Consider the following 22693-nt stretch of genomic DNA (forward strand, 5'->3'; position numbering starts at 1 on the left):
CCTTTCTTTGGAATGGGCATAGATATGAATCTCTTCAATTAGGTTGGCCAGGTAGTTGTCTTCTAAATTTCTTACCATAGACTAGTGCTACATGTGTTTGTTGAAACATCTCAATTGATATTCCGTCAATTCCTGGAGCCTTGTTTTTAGCCAATGCCTTCAGTGCAGCTTGGACTTCTTCCTTCAGTATGATTGGTCCTTGATCATAGGCTAGCTCCTGAAATGGTTGTATGTCGACCAGTTCTTTTTGGATAGTGACTGTATTTCTTCCATCATCTCTTGATGCTTCTGGGGTCATTCAATATTTTGCCCATAGAATCCTTCCATATTGCAACTTGAGGCTTGAATGTTTTCTTTGGTTCTTTCAGCTTGAGAAATGCCAAGCGTGTTTTTTCATTTTGGTTTTCTAACTCCAGGTCTTTGCACATGTCATTATAAGACTTTACTTTGTCTTCTCGAGCCACCTTTTGAAATGTTCTGTTCAGCTCTTTTACTTCACCGCTTGTTCAGGAGCAAATTTCAGTCTCTTCTGACATCCATTTTGGTCTTTTCTTTCTTTCCTGTCTTTTTAATGATCTTTTGCTTTCTTCATGTGTGATGTCCTTGATGCCATCCCACAACTTGTCTGATCTTCAGTCATTCATGTTCAATGCATCCAATCTATTTTTTACATGGTCTTTAAATTCAGGTGAGATATGCTCAAGGCAGTAAAGTAGATGGTCAGCGAAAAAGAGAGAGATCCTCAATGAGATGGGTTGACACAGTGGCTGTAACAGTGGACTCAAGCATAACGATTGTGATGATGATACAGGACAGGGCAGTGTTTCATTTTATTGCACATAGGGTCACTATGAGTTGGAGCTGACTGACTCTACAGCACCTAACAGCTATACTACTCAAAGTTGTACTTTGGCTCTTGTGGACTTGTTTTAATTTTTTTAAGCTTCAATTTGAATTTGCATATGAGCAATTGGAGCCCTGCAGTTGCAGTGGTTAAGAGCTATGGCTGCTAACTAAAAAGGTCAGCAGTTCAAACCCACCAGCTGCTCCTTGGAAACCCTATGCAAATAACGTGTGCTTTCTGCATTTGTTTACCAACCATGCTCCCCTACCCCATGAAATATTTTCATAAGCGCTGCTATGCCAATTTTTTTTACATGTTGCTGTAAAAAAATTAGCATAAAGCACTTATGAAAATACCTTGAGTGGGGAGGGTGCGGTTGGCAAACTAACATAGAAGGGGATTCGTAGTTTGTGTAAAAATATGGTAATTTTTTGACGAAATGCCAGGCTGTTTTCCAAAGTAACCGTAGAATTCTTTTTATATGTTGCTGGATTTGACTTACTAGTATTTTATTGAGGGTTTTTATATCTATGTTTTACATCTTATTAGAGGTATCAGTCTCTAGTTTTCTTGCCTACCTTTTATTAGGTTAATACTGGACTCATAGAATGAATAGGAAATGTTCCCCTGTCTTAGTTGTCTAGTGCTGCTAAAACAGAAATACCACAAGTGGGTGGCTTTATCAAACGAAAGTTTATCCTCTCACAGTCTAGGAGGCTAGAAGTCTGAATTCAGGGTGCTAGCTCCAGGGCAAGGCTCTCTCTCTCTCTCTCTGATGGCTCTGTAGAAAAGTCCTTGCCATCTATCTTACCTTGATCTAGGATCTTCTCTGCATAGGAAACCTGGGTCCAAAGGATGTGTTCTCCCAACACTGCTTTCTTGGTGGTATGAAGTCCTCCTGTCTCTCTGCTCGCTTCTCTCTTATATCACAAAAGAGATTGGTTTAAGCACAATCCAGTCTTGTATATTGAGTCCTGCCTCATTAACATAACTGCTGCTAATCCTGTTTTATTAACATCATAGAAATAGGATTTACAACACATAGGAAAATCGCATCAGATGACAAAATGGCAGATAATCCTACAATACTGGGAATCATGACACAGCCAATTTGACAAATATTTTTGGAGGACACAATTCAATCTCTGACGTTCCATCCTTTGGCCCCTAAAAATCATGTCCTTGCCACGTGTAAAACACATTCACCCCATTATATCATAGCAGAAGCCTTAAATCTATTCCAAGTCCAAAATCCAAAAATTCTTCCTCATCTGTGATATCTAGAATACAAGTTATTGACTTCCACAGTACAAAGGTGGAACAGGTATAAACAAGACATTTCTATTACAAATGGGAGAAATTGGAGGGAAAGAAGGGGTAACAAGCAACAAACAGGTCAGCCTAACACATTACATTAGCCCTCAATGCTTTGAAAATAATCTTGTTCTTTGAGACCATTTACACAATGGCCCTGCCTTCCAGACTCTAGGTACTGGCCACACTCTCTGGATTCTGAGTGTAGGCCGCTCAGCCCTGGGCTTCAGCTCTGCCTTCTAAGCCCATTGAGATGGCAACTTTGCTCCCTCGGCTTTGGGTGCACTATTCTCGTAGTCCTTCTGAGTGGCAACTCCACCCTTAGAAACTCCAGAGGTCATGGGTGAAGCCCTTTGAGACCCCAGAGGTTGTGGCCATACCCTTTGAGACTGAGGCAGCTCAGCTTCCTGTGTTCCTTGTCTCTTCAGCTTTTGCTTCCTGGTTCCTTGGCCTCTTGGCTCCTCAGGCCTCACTACCCACATCTGCCCTGGTGGGGCAAGTGTTCCAAAGCTCTGTAGCTCCATCGATAAGTGCCTGGAGGCACCGCACTCCGCCAGTAAACTTCAGCTGGAAGGCTCTCAGCTTTCTTGCTCTGCGGGTCAGCAAGTCCAGCTCCACCGATAAGTGCTTAGAGGCACTCCACTCCACCAGGAAGCCTCCTGTGCAAAGGCACTAAGCTCTCTGTGAGTCAACTCCAGCTCTGTGTCACGCTCGTCCCCTGGTTCTGCTGCTGCTGGTTATCTGCTGTTTCTCGCGATCTGCGCTGTCTCCAGTATAACAGCTCTCCTCATTTCCTTCTGAGTCCTCTATCCATTCACAGTTTCAAGACTGCTTCACATGCTAGGTATCTGTTAGAGCAGCACCCCACTCCCCGGACCAAATTCTGTCTTAGTTATCTAGTGCTGTTGTAACGGAAATACCACAAGTGGATGGCTTTATCAAGCAGAAGTTTATTCTCTCATAGCCTAGTAGGCTAGAAGTCTGAATTCAGGGTGCCAGCTCCAGGGGAAGGTTCTGTCTCTATCAAATCTGTAGGAAAGTCCTTGTCATCAGTCTTCCCTCAATCTAGGGGCTTCTCTGTGCAGGAACATCTGGTCCAAAGGACATGCTTTGCTCCCAGCACTGCATTCTTGGACCCCTTGTCTCTCTGTTCACTTCTCTTTTTCATATCTCAGAAGAAATTGGCTTAAAACACAGTCCAGTCTTGTAGGTTGAGTTCTTCCTCATTAACTTAACTGCTGCTAATCCCGTGTCAACATAGAGATAGGATTTATAACACATAGTAAAATCACATCAGATGACAAAATGGTGGACATAGCCAAGCTGACAGATATTTTGAGGGGACACAATTCAATCTGTGACTTCCCCCGTCTTCTGTTTTTTTGGGGGGGATAATTTGTACTGATACCAGTTTTTCTTTAAATGTTGGTGGAACTCAGCAGTGGAGCCATCTTGGTCTGGGTTTTTCTTTGTGTGTAGCTTTTGGTTACTAATCTCTTCGCTTCTTATAGGTCAGTTCAGATTGTCTGTTTGAGTTAGTTTCAATAATGTGTGTATTTCTTGGAATTTGTCCATTTTGTAGAAGTTATCCAATTTGTTGTTGGAGACTTGTTCATTGTTGTTTTTAGTTGCTGTCAAGTCAGTTCCAACTCAGAGACCCTGTGTACAATGAACTTGTTCATAGTCCTACTACTTGTTCCTGGCATTCCTTTATAATCCTTTCTATTTCTGTAAGGTCAGTATCAGTGTCCCTTCTTTCGTTTTCTAATTATGATAATTTGAATCGTCTTTCTTTTTTTCTTGCTCATTCTAGCTAAAGGTTTGTTAATTTTGTTGATCTTATCAAAAAACCACCTTTTGGTTACATTGATTTCCTCTATTGTTTTTGTATTTTCTATTTTATTAATTGCTGCTCTAATCTTTGTTACTTCCTTCTGCTTGCTTGAGGTTTAGATTGCTCTTATTTTTCGAGAGTCTTTAGATGAAAGGTTATTTATGTGAGCTCCTTCTTCTGAATATAGACATTTATGACTACATTTCCCTCCAAGCAGTGCTTTTGCTGCGTTCTAGGAGTTTTAGTCTGTTGTGTATTCATTTTCATTCATCTCAAAAGTGTTTTCTGCCTTCCTCTTTGGTTTCTTGTTTTTGGCCCATTGGTTATTCAGGAATATTTTGTTTAATTTCCACGTGTTTGTAAGTTTCCCATATTTTTTTCCTGCTATTGATTTCTAATTTCATTACCTGGTGGTTGGAGAACATACTTTATATTATTTCTATTCTTTTAAATTTATTGAGGTGTTTTTTATGGCCTAGCATATGTTCTATCTTAGAGAATGTTCCATGTGCTTTTGAGAAGAATTTATATGTTGGGTGGAGTGTTTTATAAATGTCTGGTAGGTTTAGTTGGTTTATAATGGTGTTCAAGCCTTTCATTTTCTTTTTGATCTTCTGCCTAGTTGTTTCATCCATCATTGAAAGTAAGATGTTGATGTCTTTAGGTATTGAATTGCCTACTTCTCTCTTCATTTCTATCTCTTTTTGCTTCATGTATTTTGTTGTTCAGTTATTAGGTATATATATTTTGTAAGTGTTATATCTCCTGATGGATTGACCCTTCTATCATTATGAAATAACCCTCTTTATGTCTAGTAACATTTTTTTACAAGTCTGTTTTTTCTGATATAGTTATAAAAAAAATAATAAAAATTATTATTTTTATTTATTTATTTTTTTTATAGCCACTCCAAATTTCTTATGGTCACTGTTTGCATGATATATATTTTTCTGTCCCTTTCTTTTCAATATATTTCTATCTTTGAGTCTAAAATGTGTCTCCTGTAGACGTCATATAATTGGATTTATTTTTTATCTCTGCCTTTTGGTTCGATTTTTAATCTATTTATATTTAATGTTATTATCAATGTAGTTGAATAAACATGGGTCATTTTACTTTTTGTTTTCTATATGTCTCATAGGAACCCTCGTGGCACAGTAGTTAAGACCTCAGGCTGCTAACCAAAGGGTTGGCAGTTTGAATCTATCAACCGCTCCTTGGAAACCCTGCAGGGCGGTTCTCCCCTGTCCCATAGGGTCACTGTGAGTCAGAATCAACTTGACAGCAACGAGTTTGTCTTTTGTTTTTGTGTATGTCTCAGGTCTTTTTTTATTTATCTGTTCCTCCTTTACTGTTTTCTTTTGCATTAAATGAATATTTTTACATGTATTTTTAATATTTTACATGTATTTGGGGGTTATTTTTAAATATATTTTTAACGTAGCATTTTAATTTCTTTAAAGTTGTTTTACTATTCTTTTTGATTTATTTTTCTAGTAGTTTTCTAGGGTTTACCACATACACTTTAACTTATCAGAGTCAGATTCAGGTTTATATTTGCTTAATTCCAATGATGGGGGCAGTGGTGGGTCAGTGTTAGAATTGGTTTGATTTCTGGCCAATGCACGTCAAACACATCCACCACCTGTTCATTATTGGAGTCCTGTATGTTGCTATGGGAAGCCCTGGTGGCATAGTAGTTAAGCCCTACGGCTGCTAACCAAAGGGTCGGCAGTTCAAATCCACCAGACGCTCCTTAGAAACTCTGTGGGGCAGTTCTACTCTGTCCTGTAGGGTCGCTATGAGTCAGAATCGACTCGACGGCACTGGGTTACTGGGTTATGTTGCTATGAGGTGGAACAGGTTTCAACAGCTTCTAGACTAAAAGACTAGAAAGAAAGGCGTAGCGATCTACTTCCAAAAAATTGGCCAATGAAAATTTTACGGATCACTGGTCTGATCTGCAACTAGTCCTATGGATGCCACAGGACCAGACAGTGTTTCATTCTATTGTGCATGGGGGCATCATGAGTCAGAGGCCAACTTGATGGCAGCTAACAACAATTCCTGTGATTATAATATAGACACTTTACTCCTATAGAGCTCTATTCCCTTCCTCCTTCTTTTGGTATTATAGCTATACATATACATTTATTAATGTTATAAACCCAGTAATCCATTGCTGTAATTATTTCTTTATCATCTGTGGTCATTTCCTTAGCCCAATACAACTTTGAAGCAGCCTCTTTTGTGCTGTTATTGGCAAATATATGACACATATATTTCTATATGTTACAGGCTGAATAATATATATATTATTTTATACAATTGCTTTTAAAATCAGTTTAGGAAAAAAAGGAGAAAATCTGCATTTATACTGTCTTTTATAATTACATAATAATTACCTTTATCATGCTCTTTGTTTTTTCATGTGGATTTGAATGACCATCTGGGATCATGTGCTTTTCTCCTTAAAAACTTCCTTTAGTATTTCTTATAAGGTGGGTCTGCTAACCAAAAAAAGCTGCCAGTTTTGTTATCTGGGAAAGTCTTTATTTAGACTTCATTTTTGAAAGGTACGTTTGCTGATTCTTGGTCAACTCTGTTTTTGTTTGAGCACTTTGTATCTGTTATCCCACTGTCTTCTGGCCTCCCTGTTTTCTGCTGAGAATTAAGCTGTTAATCTTATGGGGGTTCCCTTGTAAGCGATGAGTCATTTTCCTCTTTCTGCTTTCAAGATTTTCTTCTTGCCATTGACTTTCAGCTTTTTTGCCCTGATTTTTCTGTGGTTCACTTTGCATTTTTACTACTTAGAGTTTGTTGAGCTTCCTGGATGTGGAGGTTATCGTTTTCAATAAATTTGGGAATTTTCAGCCATTAGTTTTTCAAATATTTTTTCTGCTGCTTTCTCTCTACTCCTTCTGGTATTCCCATTGCATGTGTGTTGTATGTTGGGCACTTAATGGTGTCCAGATTTCTCTGAACCTCTGTTCATTTTTCTTCATTCTTTTATCTTTCTGTTCTGTAGCTTGCATAATCTCTATTGGTCTATCTTCAAGTTTGCTAATTCTTTTTTTAATAATTTATTGTGATTTGGGTGAAAGTTTACATAGCACACTAAGTTCCCATTTAACAATTTCTGTACATATTGTACAGCAACATCAGTTAGATTTTCCACATTGTGTCAACATTCTCATTAATTCTGTTTTGGTTGTTCCGTTTCCATTAATCTAGGTTCCCTGCCTCTGCCCCACCCCCAACCTTCTCATCTTTGCTTTAGAGTGCGAGTGGTCTCATATAAATTTTTTTTTTCTTTAAAGGAGGATAGTACTCATGGGTGATATCGTGTATTTTTTTTAACCAATCTGTTATTTAACTGAAAAGTGACACTTTAAAGTGTATCTCAGGGCAGTACTCTCGGGGGTTCCTCTAATCTTTACTGGTTCAGTAAATCTGACCTTTTATAAAGCTTTTTTGAGTTTTGTTCTACAATTTTCTCCCATTCTATCCAGGACCATCTTTTGTGTCCTTTGTCAGAATGGTAGGTAGTGGTAGCTAGGCATCATCTAGTTCTTCTGATCTCAGTATAGATGAGGCCATGGTTCTTGTAGACAGTTGGTCTTGTAGACTAGTTTCTGCTTTGAGTTCTTGGTATTGTTCTTTCTGTTTTGTTCCAGACAAGTAGAAACCAATAGTTGTATCTTAGATGCCTGTTTCAAGCTTTTAAGACCCCAGATGCTACTTAACAAACTAGGTGTGGAATGTAAACTTCGCCAGTTCAAATCTATTGTGCAGATTTGAATTTTTTAATTTCTGTTATGTACTTATCAACTCTGGAATTGTCGTTTGATTCTTTTTTACAGTTTCTTTCTGTTGATTTTCACTACTTGATGTGACACTTTCATCATCCCTTTCCTTCTTTAATCGGGCTTACCTTTAGTTCTGTGGACATAGTCATAAGGGCTACTTTGATTATCTTTCCGTTAAATTAGACATCCAGTTGCTGTCACAGTTGCTGTTGCTTGCTGTCCACCCCCCACCCCCCTGGTATATCAGTGTATGATTCATACTTTGTTGTTTTTTTTTTTTGCATGCTTCATAATTATTTTGTTGGAAACTGGACATTTAACATAACATTTTGTTACAACTCTGGGTACTAGTCCTCCTATCCAGGGCTTATTATTTGCTTATTTATTTGTTTAGTGACTGGATAGATTATTTTAGTATTGTCTGTTCCTCCCCTCCACCCCCACCACTGTGTTAAGCCTCTGATGTTGCTCTTCAGGGAGGCACAACTTTGGGTATGTCTAAGACATCCTGGGGAAACAGTGGTATTGTTAGGGTTCTCTTCCTCTCTTTCCAAGACTATACCCAACTGTTAAACTTCACTAATGCTGGCTGACTGCTCTGCTGTTTATAGCAATTCCCTGGAGAATAAACTGATAGGTAAATTAATCCAATCAAATTGGGGCTCCTTTGAAGGAATAGTTGCTTAGTCAGTGCTTGGTATTTGTTTTGACCTCAGCACTCTTCCTATTTGTCTGGGTCCCCTCCCCCTGTTCTCTGCAATTTAGCTACCCATTCTAGCCTATATCTTCATTAAATCCAACAGATCTTCTCCTAGTTCCTTTTCACCACAACCTGCACTGTTTTTGAGGCTCGAAATTCTCCAACCTGTGTCACAAATGAAGTTAGCTTTTGGGGGAAGAGATCAGGAACTGTTTTATCACTTCAGGCAAAATCTCTGAGCCAGGACTCTGTAGCTGTGAGTGGGAACAATGGTAAGCTTCTCTCTGAGTGCACCACTGCTTTAGAAGCAGAGCTCTTGGTGAAGGGTGGAGGCAATAGCCTGAGGTCTTCTCAGCTTGCTGCTCTTGGCATGGAACCTCCACCTCACGAACCATTGCAAGGCGAATCAGGTCCCTGGTATTCTCAGTGTGCTGCATGCATGGTAGAGCCCTCGATCTTACCAGCAGGGACTGGACAGAAGAAGGGAGCCCCCACCTCTTGACTGCCCTTGCTCTGGACTTAGTCTCAGCAACAAGTTGCTGTGGCAGGATGAGAAACACCAAAATCCTGTTTCTGCCAGGAAAAAGCTTTCCAACTGAGACCTGGGGGGAGAAGGAGCCTTGTATTTTGGCTATAGTGATACAGAGTGGAGTTTTTGCTTTACTGAGCTGGTAGAGGGATAGAGAGAGTAGTCTTGCTTCGAATACAACAGACTCTTTACCTTTTTACTGAATTTTTGTAGATTCTCTTAAACAGATGTTTCTTCATTTGCTATTTGCCGTTATGACCATTTCCAGCAGCTTTAAATGGTTGTTTTTTAAAAAATAACTTCCGGCAGTTTCACTGGGGAGTTCATCATGGAGCTCTTCATGCTGTCATGCTGGAAATTAATCATGTATCCTTTAATTCGGAGTCCTTGAGTGGTGCAAATGATTAATGTACTTGGTTGCTAACCAAAAGGTTGGAGGTTCAAGTCCACCCAGAGGTACCTTGGAAGAAAGACCTGGTGATCTACTTCCAAAAAATAAACCTTTGGGAACCTATCGAACACAGTTCTACTCTGACACACATGGGATTGCCATAAGTCAGAGTTGACTTGACGGCAACTGGTTTAATTCTTTTTTTTTAAATAGCACTTTCGTTAAATTTTTTATTTATAAAATCACTAATTTTTAAACTGCATCAGTTATAACTGTAAACCAGATTCCTAATGATGGGAGGAGTTATTTTTCATATTTCCTAAAAGATTTAATGAGAATACTTTTGTTAAAATAAAAACCATATTAAGCCAATAATAGAAATTGACCGGTTTATTTAGTGTATGATTTGCAAATTGGGGTAATATTTCGACTAGGAAGTCAAAAATGTTCCAAAGGTGTGAGATCCCCTAAAGACTCTTAGGTCCTATCTTATTGGCATTGCCACGGCTAAAGGCTAGGGAACAGTGTTTAAGTAACAGTTTACCCTAAAACACGGCTTCCAGTGTGACCCTGGAGTTCCTGTTTCTCAGAACTGAGGACACATAGGTAATTCTTCAGAAGAGCCCAATGCCTAAGGCAAAACAGTCTCCACTAAGCTGCTTACTAGGCTACTGTTTGAGTTAAAGGTGACTTTAAGAAACTAGCTTGTTCAAGGTTCAAAGGACACCTAAGGGCAAATGGCCTGGGTGGGTCACCCCAAGTCCATGGACCCCAGAAATCTGGATTCCAGGAGAATTAAAAGTTTCCCACTTTGTAATAGGTTGCTGCCAATTATTTTTCTACCTCTGTTGAGTGTAAAATGGTGGCAGTGGTAGTAATATCAGAATCTGTTTAACTTCACTTGAGTGTAGGATAATGAGAATCCCAAGGCTGATCCCCACGAGGTGGAGGTCTGTCATACCTGCACCCTTGAACCTTTTTACCAATTCCGACACCAGCCATCCCTCCCATGGCACTGTCTACTTCTCTTCTGGGTTCGATAACTCATTGCAGTGGCCACACAGAACTCACAGACCATACTTACGGTTAAGTGGTTTATTTAGGAACAGGGTACAACTCGTGATTAGGATCATCCAGCTACAAGTCAGGATCAGGAAGCTTGTAAAGTCTCCCTTCTTCAGTGCAGAACGGCTCTTTCAGCCCCTCGCAGCCTCGCAGGCCTCAGCACCCTGAGGTCAGGCTCCACTCAGCCCTGCCGTCTTGGCCCTGCCATCTCTCAGCGCTGACTGCCTCTGGGCTCCTTCCGGGCCTCTCGTAGCCTTTAGTGTTACAGCTCTTGACCAGTGTTATAGCTCTTTTAGGAAGTTTCTTGACTTTTCTCTCTGCTGCTGCTTTCCTCCTGATGCTTCTCTTCCTGCTTCTTTCTGCCTGACTTAACCTCTGTGAGGCTGGCTGCATATACAAAACAATTTCAAGGCATGACCTAGCCCAGTAGTGGCCACAAACTGACCAATCCCCTCTCAATGGGCCACAGACACTTTATTTACATAGTTGGCATGGCTGGGCTGTAATGCATCTCATTTGTACAGTCTGTTAACCAGTCCCTGCAAAGTGTATACCGGTCTCAGGGCAGGCAGTACCCTCAGACCCAGGAAAAGTCAGTCAATCTGGAGAAAAGTAACAAGCCCTCTAGTGTAGAAAACTAGGATAAAAGTAACTCATCAGGGCCTAGGGAAAGAATCTCTCAAGCTGTTTTCCCAAAGAACCAAGGCAAGAGGCCACATAAAGGGAGTCATTTCACCACAGTAAGAAAAGCGTTAACATGTCTGTTCACTATCTGTATATCTTCATGGCCTTGAGATCATCATTTTGAACATAGTTACCATTCTGTAGTACTGATGATGTGGAAGGTACAGGAAATTTGGGTTCAATATTTATTTATTGTTTTAGTCAGACAAGCCTTCTACATACTACATTTTTTACCAGGCCCTGGGATTCAAAGATAAATAAAACACATTCACTGCCCAGACATGTAAACAAATACAATGTGTAGTAAGAGAAATACATATAAACGAATATAATGTGGGTAAGTATTATAATCAATGTATGTTTAAGGTAGGTGAATGACACAAAGTAAGATATGTTGCTTAGAATGGTAGCCTGGAAGGACATGCCAGGGAAGGAGACATAATAGACATAGGTGACTGAACACTAATTAGTAAAATATACAGTCTTGTACCCTGGCCTATAAAATTCTGTTATTTCACGGAAAGACAAGTTCAACGAGAAACTTAGATAACTAAAAACACATGTAATGTTATAAAGTTATGCAGTGTATGCGGGTTTCCAGGTGACTGATACAGTAACTAACATGTATTGAAGTATTCTGCTATACAAACTACATGACTTATCATATATGATCCTCACAACAACCTTCTTAGATAGGTACTGATATTAAGCCGATTTTACAGATGAGGACACGGAGACAGAGGCAGAATAACCTCTTGAAAACCATATAGCTAATATGTGGTGGAGCCAGAATGCAAACTCAGGCAGATATATTCCAGTACCAGCTTTTTTAATCATATACAAATGAACCATAAAGAATATAGGGACCCAGAGAAGAAAGAAAAGCTAGCCTAATGAGAGCATTTGAAGAAGAGTTATAAATTAGATGGGTGACGAGTATCATGAAGAATACTCTAGACATAGGTGTTAAAAAAAAAATTTTTTTTTTTTTTTTTTTTTTAGCATAGGTAAATATTCGCTAGGCAAAGTTTAATTGAAGAACAGACCAGTATAATTTGAGTAGCCAGTGTAAGTAGGAGCATAAAGGAAACTCTGGTTGGAAACTGAAGATGGGATGGGAGCCAACTGCCCAGGATCTTGAAAACAAGTCTAAGGTAAATCAGGACTTGAACTAATAGCCACGGAGGTTATGGGAGCAAATGGTGATACAGGATTCAGTGTAGCATAATGTTTAAGTCTGGACTTCATCATTTACCAGCTTTATGATGTTGAGCAAATTACTACTCAGGCTTTTCCTCCCTGATCTAAAAAATGAGGATACAAATAGTATCTACCTCACAGAAGTATTACATGTAAAGCTTGACATATAATAAGTATTGAGCAAATGTTATATATTATTATTGATAGGTTTTAGTAAATTTAATCTGGAAACAGTATATAGTAGCTTAGGTCTAAGTCTTAAGCCATTAGTTGAGAGATGCACAAAACATGGTTACAGCAGATAAATAGAAAGGAAAGGACAGATACTAGAAATATTCATCTAAAATAATATTAATATTTTAAATTTATGTGGCTTTAAAAATCTATATCGTTCTTTGTGCTGTTTCATAGTATTTGTGCATTCATATCAGCAGTTAATAGCTGACAACTGAATGTAACTGTTTAATTTACAAAGCACTTTGACATGTGTTGTCGAATTTGATTGTCAGAACTGCCTTTGAGATGATTATTATTGAGGCCCAGAGAGGTTAAGTGATTCATCAAAGATCACACAAGTTAATAAACGAACCATTTTAAAACTTGAATCTCCATACACCTATTCTAGTGCTTTTCTCATTATATCATATTACATTACATGAGAAGAACTATTGTAGTATATAGCAGGCAGCGATATGAAAAAGTATCATTAGTTGCTTTAAAGAGTTAATGTCTTTTATTAAGTATCTGTCTTAATGCCTTAATATCAAAAAATAACCAATGTATGGAAAGGGACAGAGTAGTTCAAACTCTACTAGTGATCTAATTCATATAGAAGTTAAATAGATAAATAATAATTTCTGTTCAGAAGATCAAAATATTAAGTAACTATAATTTGCCATATAAAATGTCTTTAGCAGAAATGAAAATAAGCTCACGTTCTTCTGTATCAAACTCTGTTAGCCATTTAGTACACTCTGGGTGATTGTAAAATATTTTAAAATAAAGCTATTTCATAAGAGTTTTTAAATAGTATTGATGATGAAACTTTTTGAAATTTACCATCAGGCCAATGGTGGCAGACTCTACATAGAACTATGCTCCGTGGTGTTCTGGGAAAAACCTTTCGGCTTATTGGCTATACTATTCAGTATGGCTGTATAGCTCATTGTGCATTTGAATACGTTGGTGGTGTTGTCATGGTAAGTTTTACATTCAAGAATAATTATTTAAGATATTTTTTAAAACTTATTAAATGGAAGAAAAATACATTTTTCCCAATTATAGTTGAAGATAAAGTGTGAAAGTTAAAACATAAAATTGTTCCAAATTTCGATGTATAAGAGATCGTTTTTGATTCGGCACTGATATAAACTCTAAGACCCCTAACTTTAAATATGGTTCTGTATTTTGTTTCTGATAGGGGCATGAAAGGTCCTATTAATAATCCTAATAATAATAATTGCTACCACTTTTCAAATGCTACTTACTTACTGTGTCCTAGGATATGTTTGGTGTTTTAGCTATATTAACTCGTTTAATCTTTTACACTTGGTGAGATATTAGAAACCCATTTTATATATGAGGAAACCGAGGCTCAGAAAGCTTGAGTAACTTGTTTGAGGTCCCACAGTTAGTAAGTAGCAGATTTGGAATTTCAACACAAATCTGTCTAAATTTCCAAAACTCCTACTCTTAATTAACCACTGTCTTTAACTGTCATTAAAACAAATTATATCATTCTATCTGATGCCAATATTAAAGGGTTAAACCTGCCTCCCCATCAATGTTTTTCCTTAATATTGTATTATGAATCTATCAACCATGACTTTTCTAACCTTTTCTCATATAAATGAAAGAAGAAATTGATCGAATGGGCAGTCATGTTTTTTAATTAATTTTACTGTAATAGATTCAGTACAGAATTGTACAATCTCACGTTGAATGTAGCTGAAGTAATGCATAAATATTTAACTGAGAATCCCCTCCTTGATTTTGTAAAAATTATTGTAGTAAAATCTATATAAAACATTTGCCATTTTAACCACTCTTAAAAGTACAATTCAGTGGTATTATATTTACCACGTTGTACAGCCATCACCACTATCCATTTCCAAATGTTTTTCATCACTCTAAACAGAAACTCAGTACCTCTTAAGCAATAACTTCCCATTTCTCCCTTCCTGCAGCCTCTAGTAACCACTAACACACTTTGTCTATGCACTTGCCTATTCTATATGTTTCATATAAGTGGGCTTCTGCCACTCCTTGATTTTGTAAAAGTTATATTGGTACTTCCAGTGGGCTACAGGGTAGCAAACACACTTCCATTGTAGGAGGTTTTGAGTAAAAGGTTTTATTACATATAGAGTAAGTGAAGATTCTTATATTTAGATTTGTATGAGGCAGTAATTATTTATTCCAGTTTTGAGGTATATGTGAAGATTATTGTTTTAAGACATACAAATATGAAAATCTTGAAACTTTACTGGCATTTTTCAGTAGAAAATATAAATTGCACCCATCAAATGAGTAAGCTGTTCTCTTGGAATGGGAGGAAGGGCATCAACTCACAGACTGGTACGATACCACTTAATAAATTAGTATCATGAGCACTGGATATTTAAGAAAATCATTCTTTCATTCATTCAATAAATATTTACTGATTATCTTATGCTAAGCACTGTTCTTGGCCTTGGTTATATAGCTGGGAACATGAGAGACAAGTTCCCTGCCCTCATGGAGCTTACATTCCACAGGGTGACCAAAATCTGGACACATTTATAACGTTATATTAGTCCTATATTATAATGTAATATCAATAAACCATTGATAATATATTTGCTTGTGTTTCCAGACTTGGTGGCCACTCTGTAGCTGTGAACTTATTATAAATTATTCCTCAAAGATACTGCCTTACTATATTGTTCTTTAAAGCTTAAAGAACATTTGCTTGATTTTCTTTAAGTCTTTGCAGATGATTTTTGTTGGATTAAAAAAGGTTTGAACTCAAATTACAAAATTACCTCTCTTTTTAGTGTTCTGGACCATCAATGGAGCCTACAATTCAAAATTCAGATATTGTCTTTGCAGAAAATCTTAGTCGCCATTTTTATGGTATTCAAAGGTAAATTTCCATCATGGATATTTTAAGTTTATAACGTTATATTAGTCCTATATTATAATGTAATATCAATAAACCATTGATAATATATTTGCTTGATAAAAGATACAGTTTCTTTTATCTTTAAAACTCTGCCATAAAAAACCAAATTAATAATTAGCTAGATAAAATTTTGAGTCAAATGTTTTCTCTAAGTTTGAGAAGTGTTAATGGTTTCTCTAAACATGTGCAGTCTATTGGGTTATTGTATCCCTTTTGTCACTGTCCAAAAGAGTTAACAGTTCCTTTTATGATATAAATCTAAGTCTCCTTTACTATTTTGTTGGATCCCAGAATGTTTTGAAGGAGCCCTGAGGGACCAGTGGTTAAGCACTTGGCTGCTAACCCAAAGGTTGGTGGCTAGAACTCACCAGTGGCTTGATGGGAAAAAAGGCCTGGTGATCTGTTCCCCGTAAAGATTATAACCTAAGAAACCCTGTGGAGCAGTTCTACTCTGTCATACGGGGTTACTCTGAATTGGTATCCACTTGATGGCAATGCTTTGAGTCAAGAATAGGAACTTAAGGACTACATTATATATGCTCATTAATGTTTGGTTGTTTCTAATTCTGAAAAAGTAAATCTATGTTTTTATCTCAGTAAACTGCAGGCTTGGCTTCCTTGATCTGGTATGTAGCTTATGGCATAAATAGGTTTAGGCACTCTCTTTCTCTATCGACCTTTGCTATAATCTGTTTCACATTACTGAAAAATAGTCAAGAATAGTGAAAAAAAAAAAGTTTTAGCATTTTCTGATCTTTCACCAGCCTTAGACTCTGTAGATGGAAACTATCCCTTTGTCAAAATACATGGTCTAGCAAAGGTCCCTCGGTAACTCTTCTACAGATATTTTACCTATATCAACTTCAGGAAACCTAATGGATAGATGTAAACCCTGTTGCCGACGAGTCGATTCCGACTCATAGTGACCCTATAGGACAGAGTAGAACTGCCCCATAGAGTTTCCAGCGAGTGCCTGGTGGATTTAAACTGCAAACCTTTTGGTTCACAGCGGTAGCATTTAACCATGATGCCACCAGGATTTCCAACTGATAGATATAGAGGTTACAAAATAAAACTTGCATAATAGGGCTGTGTTCCAGCTCCCTTTTCATTTTAACTTACATCAAAATGGCATGATACAGCCTTTGGATTAACTGGCGACCTGCCCTCAATGTAGCGTGAAGGTAAGCTTCTGTGTTCCATGCTAATGGTGTGATTTTACTCTCGTGATCCTAGAACATCCTTAACAAGGAATTGATCTTGTTGGCTAAGTAATTTTTGAACGAACAGCTCAATATTATCTTTTTTTGGTAGATACTTTTTGCATTCCGACAAGTATACGAATAACTATATTCAGTAAATTAAGATTCCTCGAAGGTATCATTTTGTACTATATTCATCCAAGGGGCTCATTAGGTTGCAGGATAGCTCAAAATCTGGCATTTATAGGAGACATGCCAAAGTAACTTTTATAACCAAGATAGCCAGTTGATAACTTCTGGCTTAAATATATTACTATCTCAAGTAGTCTCTTTCTCTGATTTGCAGCACAGAATTCTGAGACTTCAAGGGACTCTCTGACCCTTGACAAGAGGTCTTCTTGGTGGCTGCATGTTTCTAAAACTAGAATAGTCTTTCATTTAAGCAAGAATAAAAGTCAAAACATCTGGTCTCTAAAGAACATGGATTTTTTTCAGTCAGCCACCCAGAACGCTCATACTTGAGACAGTCATAATCTCTAATTACTACTTATTCTTTCAACGAATAGTTAATGAGCACCTAATGTACATAATGGGGCCCTGGTGGTTAAGCATTTGGCTGCTAACCGAAAGTCGGCAGTTTGAATCCACCAGCTGCTCCTTAGAAACCCTATGAGGTAGTTCTGCTCTGTCCTATAGGGTCACTATGAGTTGGAATCGACTCTACGGCAACAGGTTACAGATTAATGTATAAAATATGCTATAAATTATAGGGAATGTTGAGATGAATAAGATGTTGACCCTTCTTTTCAAAAGCCTACAGTCTAATAGGATAATAAGGATATTTATAACTATAAATAAGAAAATAAAATTTAAGTCATAGTTGTATTAAATTTCTTTAAAAACCCTATTTGAAAGAGTTAGAAATCCAAGGAATATGTATTTTGATATGCTCTGTGCATATATCTGGTTAAACCAGTTGCCGTTAGAGTCGATTTTGACTCATGACAACCTCAAGGGTGTCAGAGTAGAACTGTGTTCCACAGAGTTCATCTTCTAGAAGCAGATCACCAGATCTTTTTTCCAAGGTGCCTCTGAGTGGCTTCAAACCACTTTCAGTTAGTAGCTCAGTGCTTAACCGTTTGGAACACCCAGGAACTCCCATATATGTGGTTAGACCACCAGAAAGCTACAAATACATTTTCTATATTAATATTGCTTTCTGTAAAAACACCTTTACTGAACTGTTGTTTGTATATTACCATTCAAGTACAGAGCTTATGTTTTAGTGGTCATACTAATTATTTGATCAAAATGCTTAAGCTGAATGAAACACTCATGGAAAGACTTTCTTCTGCCAAAGCTACCCAAAATTAACTTGGATATATCATGCTACAATTTTTATAAACTTTTTCATCTGAAACAATTCCACTGACATGGTTTCAGTTGGTTAGAAAGAATAGTTTATTCCAGTTTCAAAAAAGGGCAGCCTTATATTACCTTCAAATAACAGAATTTCATGATTTAATAGCCTTTATCTCTTATTAAGAGTAGCCTCAACAAGTGACCAATGTGAATAATGTTTCTGTATCTTCTATAAAATTGCTGATGAAGATGGTGTCTTTTAGTCCTTTAGTTAGGAATTTTTCCTATAAATTTCTCTTCTGACTTGGTTGTTAGGGAAAACATTGCTTCATCTCCCGAACTATTACTTTTTTTAGTTAATGATTGCCATGTGATTAATCTTAATTTCTTTTTTGACTTAGTTACCAAAAAGTTTAGAACTCATTTTCATACTTACATATAGCAACAAGTAAGTTTCTGATTTAACTGTCATTTTCCTGGCTTTTGATATTATTTTAGCACACACACCTTTTATTATAAATACATCAGATTATTTCTGGAGCTAGGTATGAATAATACGTAAATATATTAAATGTGTTGAAGTATGTGTGTCAGTTAACAGAATTCAGAATTCGCTTATGCAAAAAGAGCATTTTGTTCCATTTGTTTGGGGCAGCCCTAATCCTGCATTTTTTTTTCCTCATCCCCTTCTTCTTCCTTTCCACTTTTTCAAGTCTTTCTTAGGTCAGTTACCAATTGGATTGCCACTTCTTCTATGAATCATGCTTCCCATATGTAGTCTGACCCATATTAATTGTATGCGTTTGGTATCAGATTATATTTATTTTTAGTAATATGTATTTTTGCAGTTTTTTTAAACATTTTATTTGGTTGTGGCCTCTCCATTTTTCTGAATGTACTGTATGGAGTCTTTCTGACTATACTGTAAGTTATTTAGGTTATATAGTTCGTATACTGTTAATTTCCTCAATTATTTGAGCTTTAGGGAAACGTAGATGATGTTCCAATCATTCTTATGTGTTCTAGAGTCAGTAAAATGGCTCACCAGTAAAATTTATTTAGTTAATTTGGAAATATTTATATGGAATTGTTTTTTCATAGTTTGGGTTCTAAAAATTTGGACACAAAAATAACACATAGTGGATATGGTACAACGTGATAATTTTTATGGACTTATCAGAAATTTTGGAATCTTATAATATCTTTCCATCACTCTCATTGTGGATTCCGACCCAGAAAAGTTAGTCACAAATAAAAAAAGTCAGTAAAAAATGCTTCTCAAAGCTGGTAAATATATGGAAAGGTCAGTATATGAGAGGTTAAAGTTGCTTTGTAAAAGTACTAAAGCAGTGCCATTCATGTGTTAATGTTTAATAAATAACATTGACGTTTCTTTGGCTTTCCCCCCTCAGAGGTGACATTGTGATTGCAAAAAGCCCAAGTGATCCAAAATCAAATATTTGTAAAAGAGTAATTGGTTTGGAAGGAGACAAAATCCTCACCAATAGTTCATCAGATTTCTTAAAAAGCCATAGTTATGTAAGTAACATTTCAATTATGTTATGTATTAATATAGTTGATTAACACTAACTGAACACACTGACAAAAGAAATTAGCTCTTATTCATATTGTGAATGTAGAACAATGCTTCATTCAGTAGACCTTCAGTATATTTATAGCAAGAACAATTTGGCCATTATGTTTTAATTTCTTATAAAACCCTATATAAAATGTAAGTAATATTTGTTGCAGGTAAGATTCACTGATGGATTCTAAAATTATTGACAAAAGTTTAAGGAAAAATAGTGTATTTGCACAGTTTCAAAGTATCTCTCCCAGGGGAGAAACTTGGCAGGGGAGAAACCTAGCAGATACCACCTGAACCAAACTATCAGGATTAACTTCACCAATAATAAGACATATCAACATAATGTACCCCTTAATATGAAGCACGGAGAAGGGCACATTACTTCTTTTGTATTCTTGCAAAGAAAGTATAACCTCAATCTAATCATGAGAACGCATCAAACAAAACTGAAAGGAGGGACATTCTACAACATAACTGACCAATACTCTTCAAAAATGTCAAGGTCATGAAGAACTAGAAAAGACTGAGGTACTGTCACAGATTGGAGGATACAAAGGACATATGGCAAATAAATGCAGTCTGGGATCCTGGCTTAGAAAGTTATTCCACTGACTAGTTAGTGGAAACTAATTAGTGGAAAAACTGATAAAATCAAACAAAGTCTATAGTTTAGGTTTTTTAAATTCTATTTAATTTTCTAAAATAGAAATTGTATATACCTTTGGTCTAGTCAACTTGCTGTCCAGTTAGAAGAAAGCAAGGGCAATAAAGTGGAAGAGTGAAGAGCAGATGTAATGTGTTAGCTCTTTCACCAATCACATGGCTGCTATGACAGAGCTTGTGGTGGGAGGCCCTTTTGTTTGCTTAGCATGTAGTGTTCTTGCTTTTAAAGCTGTAACTTAATTTTCTACTTCGCTTTAATTCTGTCACTATCAAGTTATTGATACAGGTGTTAGAAATATTAACTAACTTTACCTCTATCTTCATCCCCAATGTAAGCAAATAATTGAAGAGTTAAATTATCTTCATCATTGTAAATTTATTGAAATACAGTAGCCTCTGATTGATTGCTCTATAAATAAATTTGATAGGTAGACTATTAAATAATCAATACTGCCTGTAATAGACTGTGGTTCAGCTCTGTAAATGTCTTTGATGTTTATTGCTATAATTAAGCAAACTAATTGTTAGCTGATGGTGATGATAATGTGGAAGATGATAGAATAGTGCCATTTAACATTTTTCTTTGGCCATCAAGGGCAACATATTTTTTTTATTCTTAAAAGAATGTCAAATTTTGCCATATAGTTTCACCTTCATATGGCTGTTAAACATTTCATGAGGCATTCTAGTCACTTCTAAGTATACATAAAAGTGTACTTAGAACAGAAATAGTTCTGTCAATAGATAGAACAGAACAGAAAAATGATAGCATCGTTGTTGTTATTTTCTGTATCAAAGTTATTAGAGGAGGAATATCAGGACAGAGGAGTTTACAGTCTCTAAATAATCAGAGAAGACAACCAGAGAACTGTGAGATATAAATTTTTTTTTTTCTGAATTTGTGAAAAGATTCGGCATTGAAACATACTCAATGATGGGCTTATTTTTTAGCAAAAAATGTGATTTTATATTAGGTCCGTTTTGTATACCAAAGTATTTTATGCATATATAAATATGTATTTTATACATGTAATAAATAGAAAGTATCTTCATGGAAAGTTATTAAACTACAGTATTTGAATCAGTCAAATAATTCTAAGATTTCTTTTAACAAAATGTTCTATTTAAGGAAAACATTCATTGAATTTTTTATATGTCTGATGAATGAATACATTAAAGACACTGCCATTTTGTTCCTGGTGTATTCAATATTCCGTTCACTTTGGCTTTGGCATGTTTATAAATCTCGTCATCTATATCTATATCTACCTATCTACACACACACATGCATAATAATTAATATAAGCCAACATTTATTATGTACTTACTTTATACCAGACACTGTTGAGCTCTTTACAAGGGTTAATTTATATAATTCTCACAACAGCAACCCAGTGAGGTAGGTAATAGTATTCTACAGGTGAGAAACCTGAACAACAAGGAGGTTAAATAAATTGCCCAATTATAATTAACTAGTGAGAAGGTTGGGATTCAAACACAAGTAGAATTTGTAGTCCTCACCATTCCACTGTTTCCTCTCCTGAAATATCTAATTATTATTTCTAGTTGCATTTTATCAAATTATATTTCCTGAAAAATGTATTTGTCATTACTATATTTTAAAAAGAAAAGGTACTGTTTCTGATCAGGGACAATATTGTTTCTGAAAGAGAAACCAGTGATTCGTGAGTACCCCATGCCTCCCCTCCACCCCCCACTTTTTCTAGGCTAAGTTATTCAGGCCTTAAGAATAGCTATTACAGATCCACTTTAGCAAATGTGTTCCATTGATCAAGATGATTTATAACAAAAATTCATCCAAGTTTGGAGCACTCTGAAAAGATACCCAAAGTGTTTGCAGGGTCTGCCCATCTAGAGTGTCCCCTTTTCAGCTATCTCAGAAGTACACTGGTACTGTGTTTTATGAAACAGGTTTCTTTCCCATTCATCCTGTGCATCCTCTTAGAAAAATCATTGTTACAAGATGAAGACATTACTATTCAGATCCTGATTAAGCTGCTAAAGATTATTGATATTAAATGTGTTTTGAATTCCAGGCAAAAAACATTCTATGTAGGTGCTTCAGCAAGCAAACCACCAAAAAGTTGAAGTCATTTGGAACCTAGAATATAGAGTTTAGCATATGAAAGAAATCACATTGTTCATAAGTTGGCAAAAAAGAATATAAGCAATCATTGGTTAAGTGATGTGGAACCATTTTATTCATTCCAGAGTTCTGAAAGTTTTTGTGGCAGGCAGCACTTACGAACCATGATTTATTTTTTGCATTAAGCATTTGGAAACTAAGCAGTCCCTAGCAAAGTGCTATTGCAGTGGGTTTTGCT

At 36.6% G+C, this 22693-nt stretch overlaps 1 protein-coding gene across 10 annotated transcripts in view; it reads left to right on the plus strand.

Annotated features, from left to right (window-relative positions):
• IMMP1L (inner mitochondrial membrane peptidase subunit 1) overlaps positions 1 to 22693 on the plus strand; it is a 96536-nt gene that overhangs the window by 51653 nt on the left and 22190 nt on the right. For 7 of the 10 annotated variants that reach the window (XM_064288335.1, XM_064288333.1, XM_064288332.1 and 4 more), the window contains 4 exons: positions 12173 to 12324; positions 13436 to 13569; positions 15406 to 15494; positions 19510 to 19636. In XM_064288335.1, the coding sequence (XP_064144405.1) occupies positions 13465 to 13569; positions 15406 to 15494; positions 19510 to 19636 (321 nt within the window). In that variant the 5' untranslated portion in view covers positions 12173 to 12324; positions 13436 to 13464. The remainder of the gene's footprint in view (positions 1 to 12172; positions 12325 to 13435; positions 13570 to 15405; positions 15495 to 19509; positions 19637 to 22693) is intronic. The other 3 variants (XM_064288334.1, XM_003412301.4, XM_064288337.1) reach the window with 1 other exon arrangement.

This window comes from Loxodonta africana, chromosome 7 (genome assembly GCF_030014295.1).
Source record: "Loxodonta africana isolate mLoxAfr1 chromosome 7, mLoxAfr1.hap2, whole genome shotgun sequence".
NCBI lineage: Eukaryota > Metazoa > Chordata > Mammalia > Proboscidea > Elephantidae > Loxodonta > Loxodonta africana.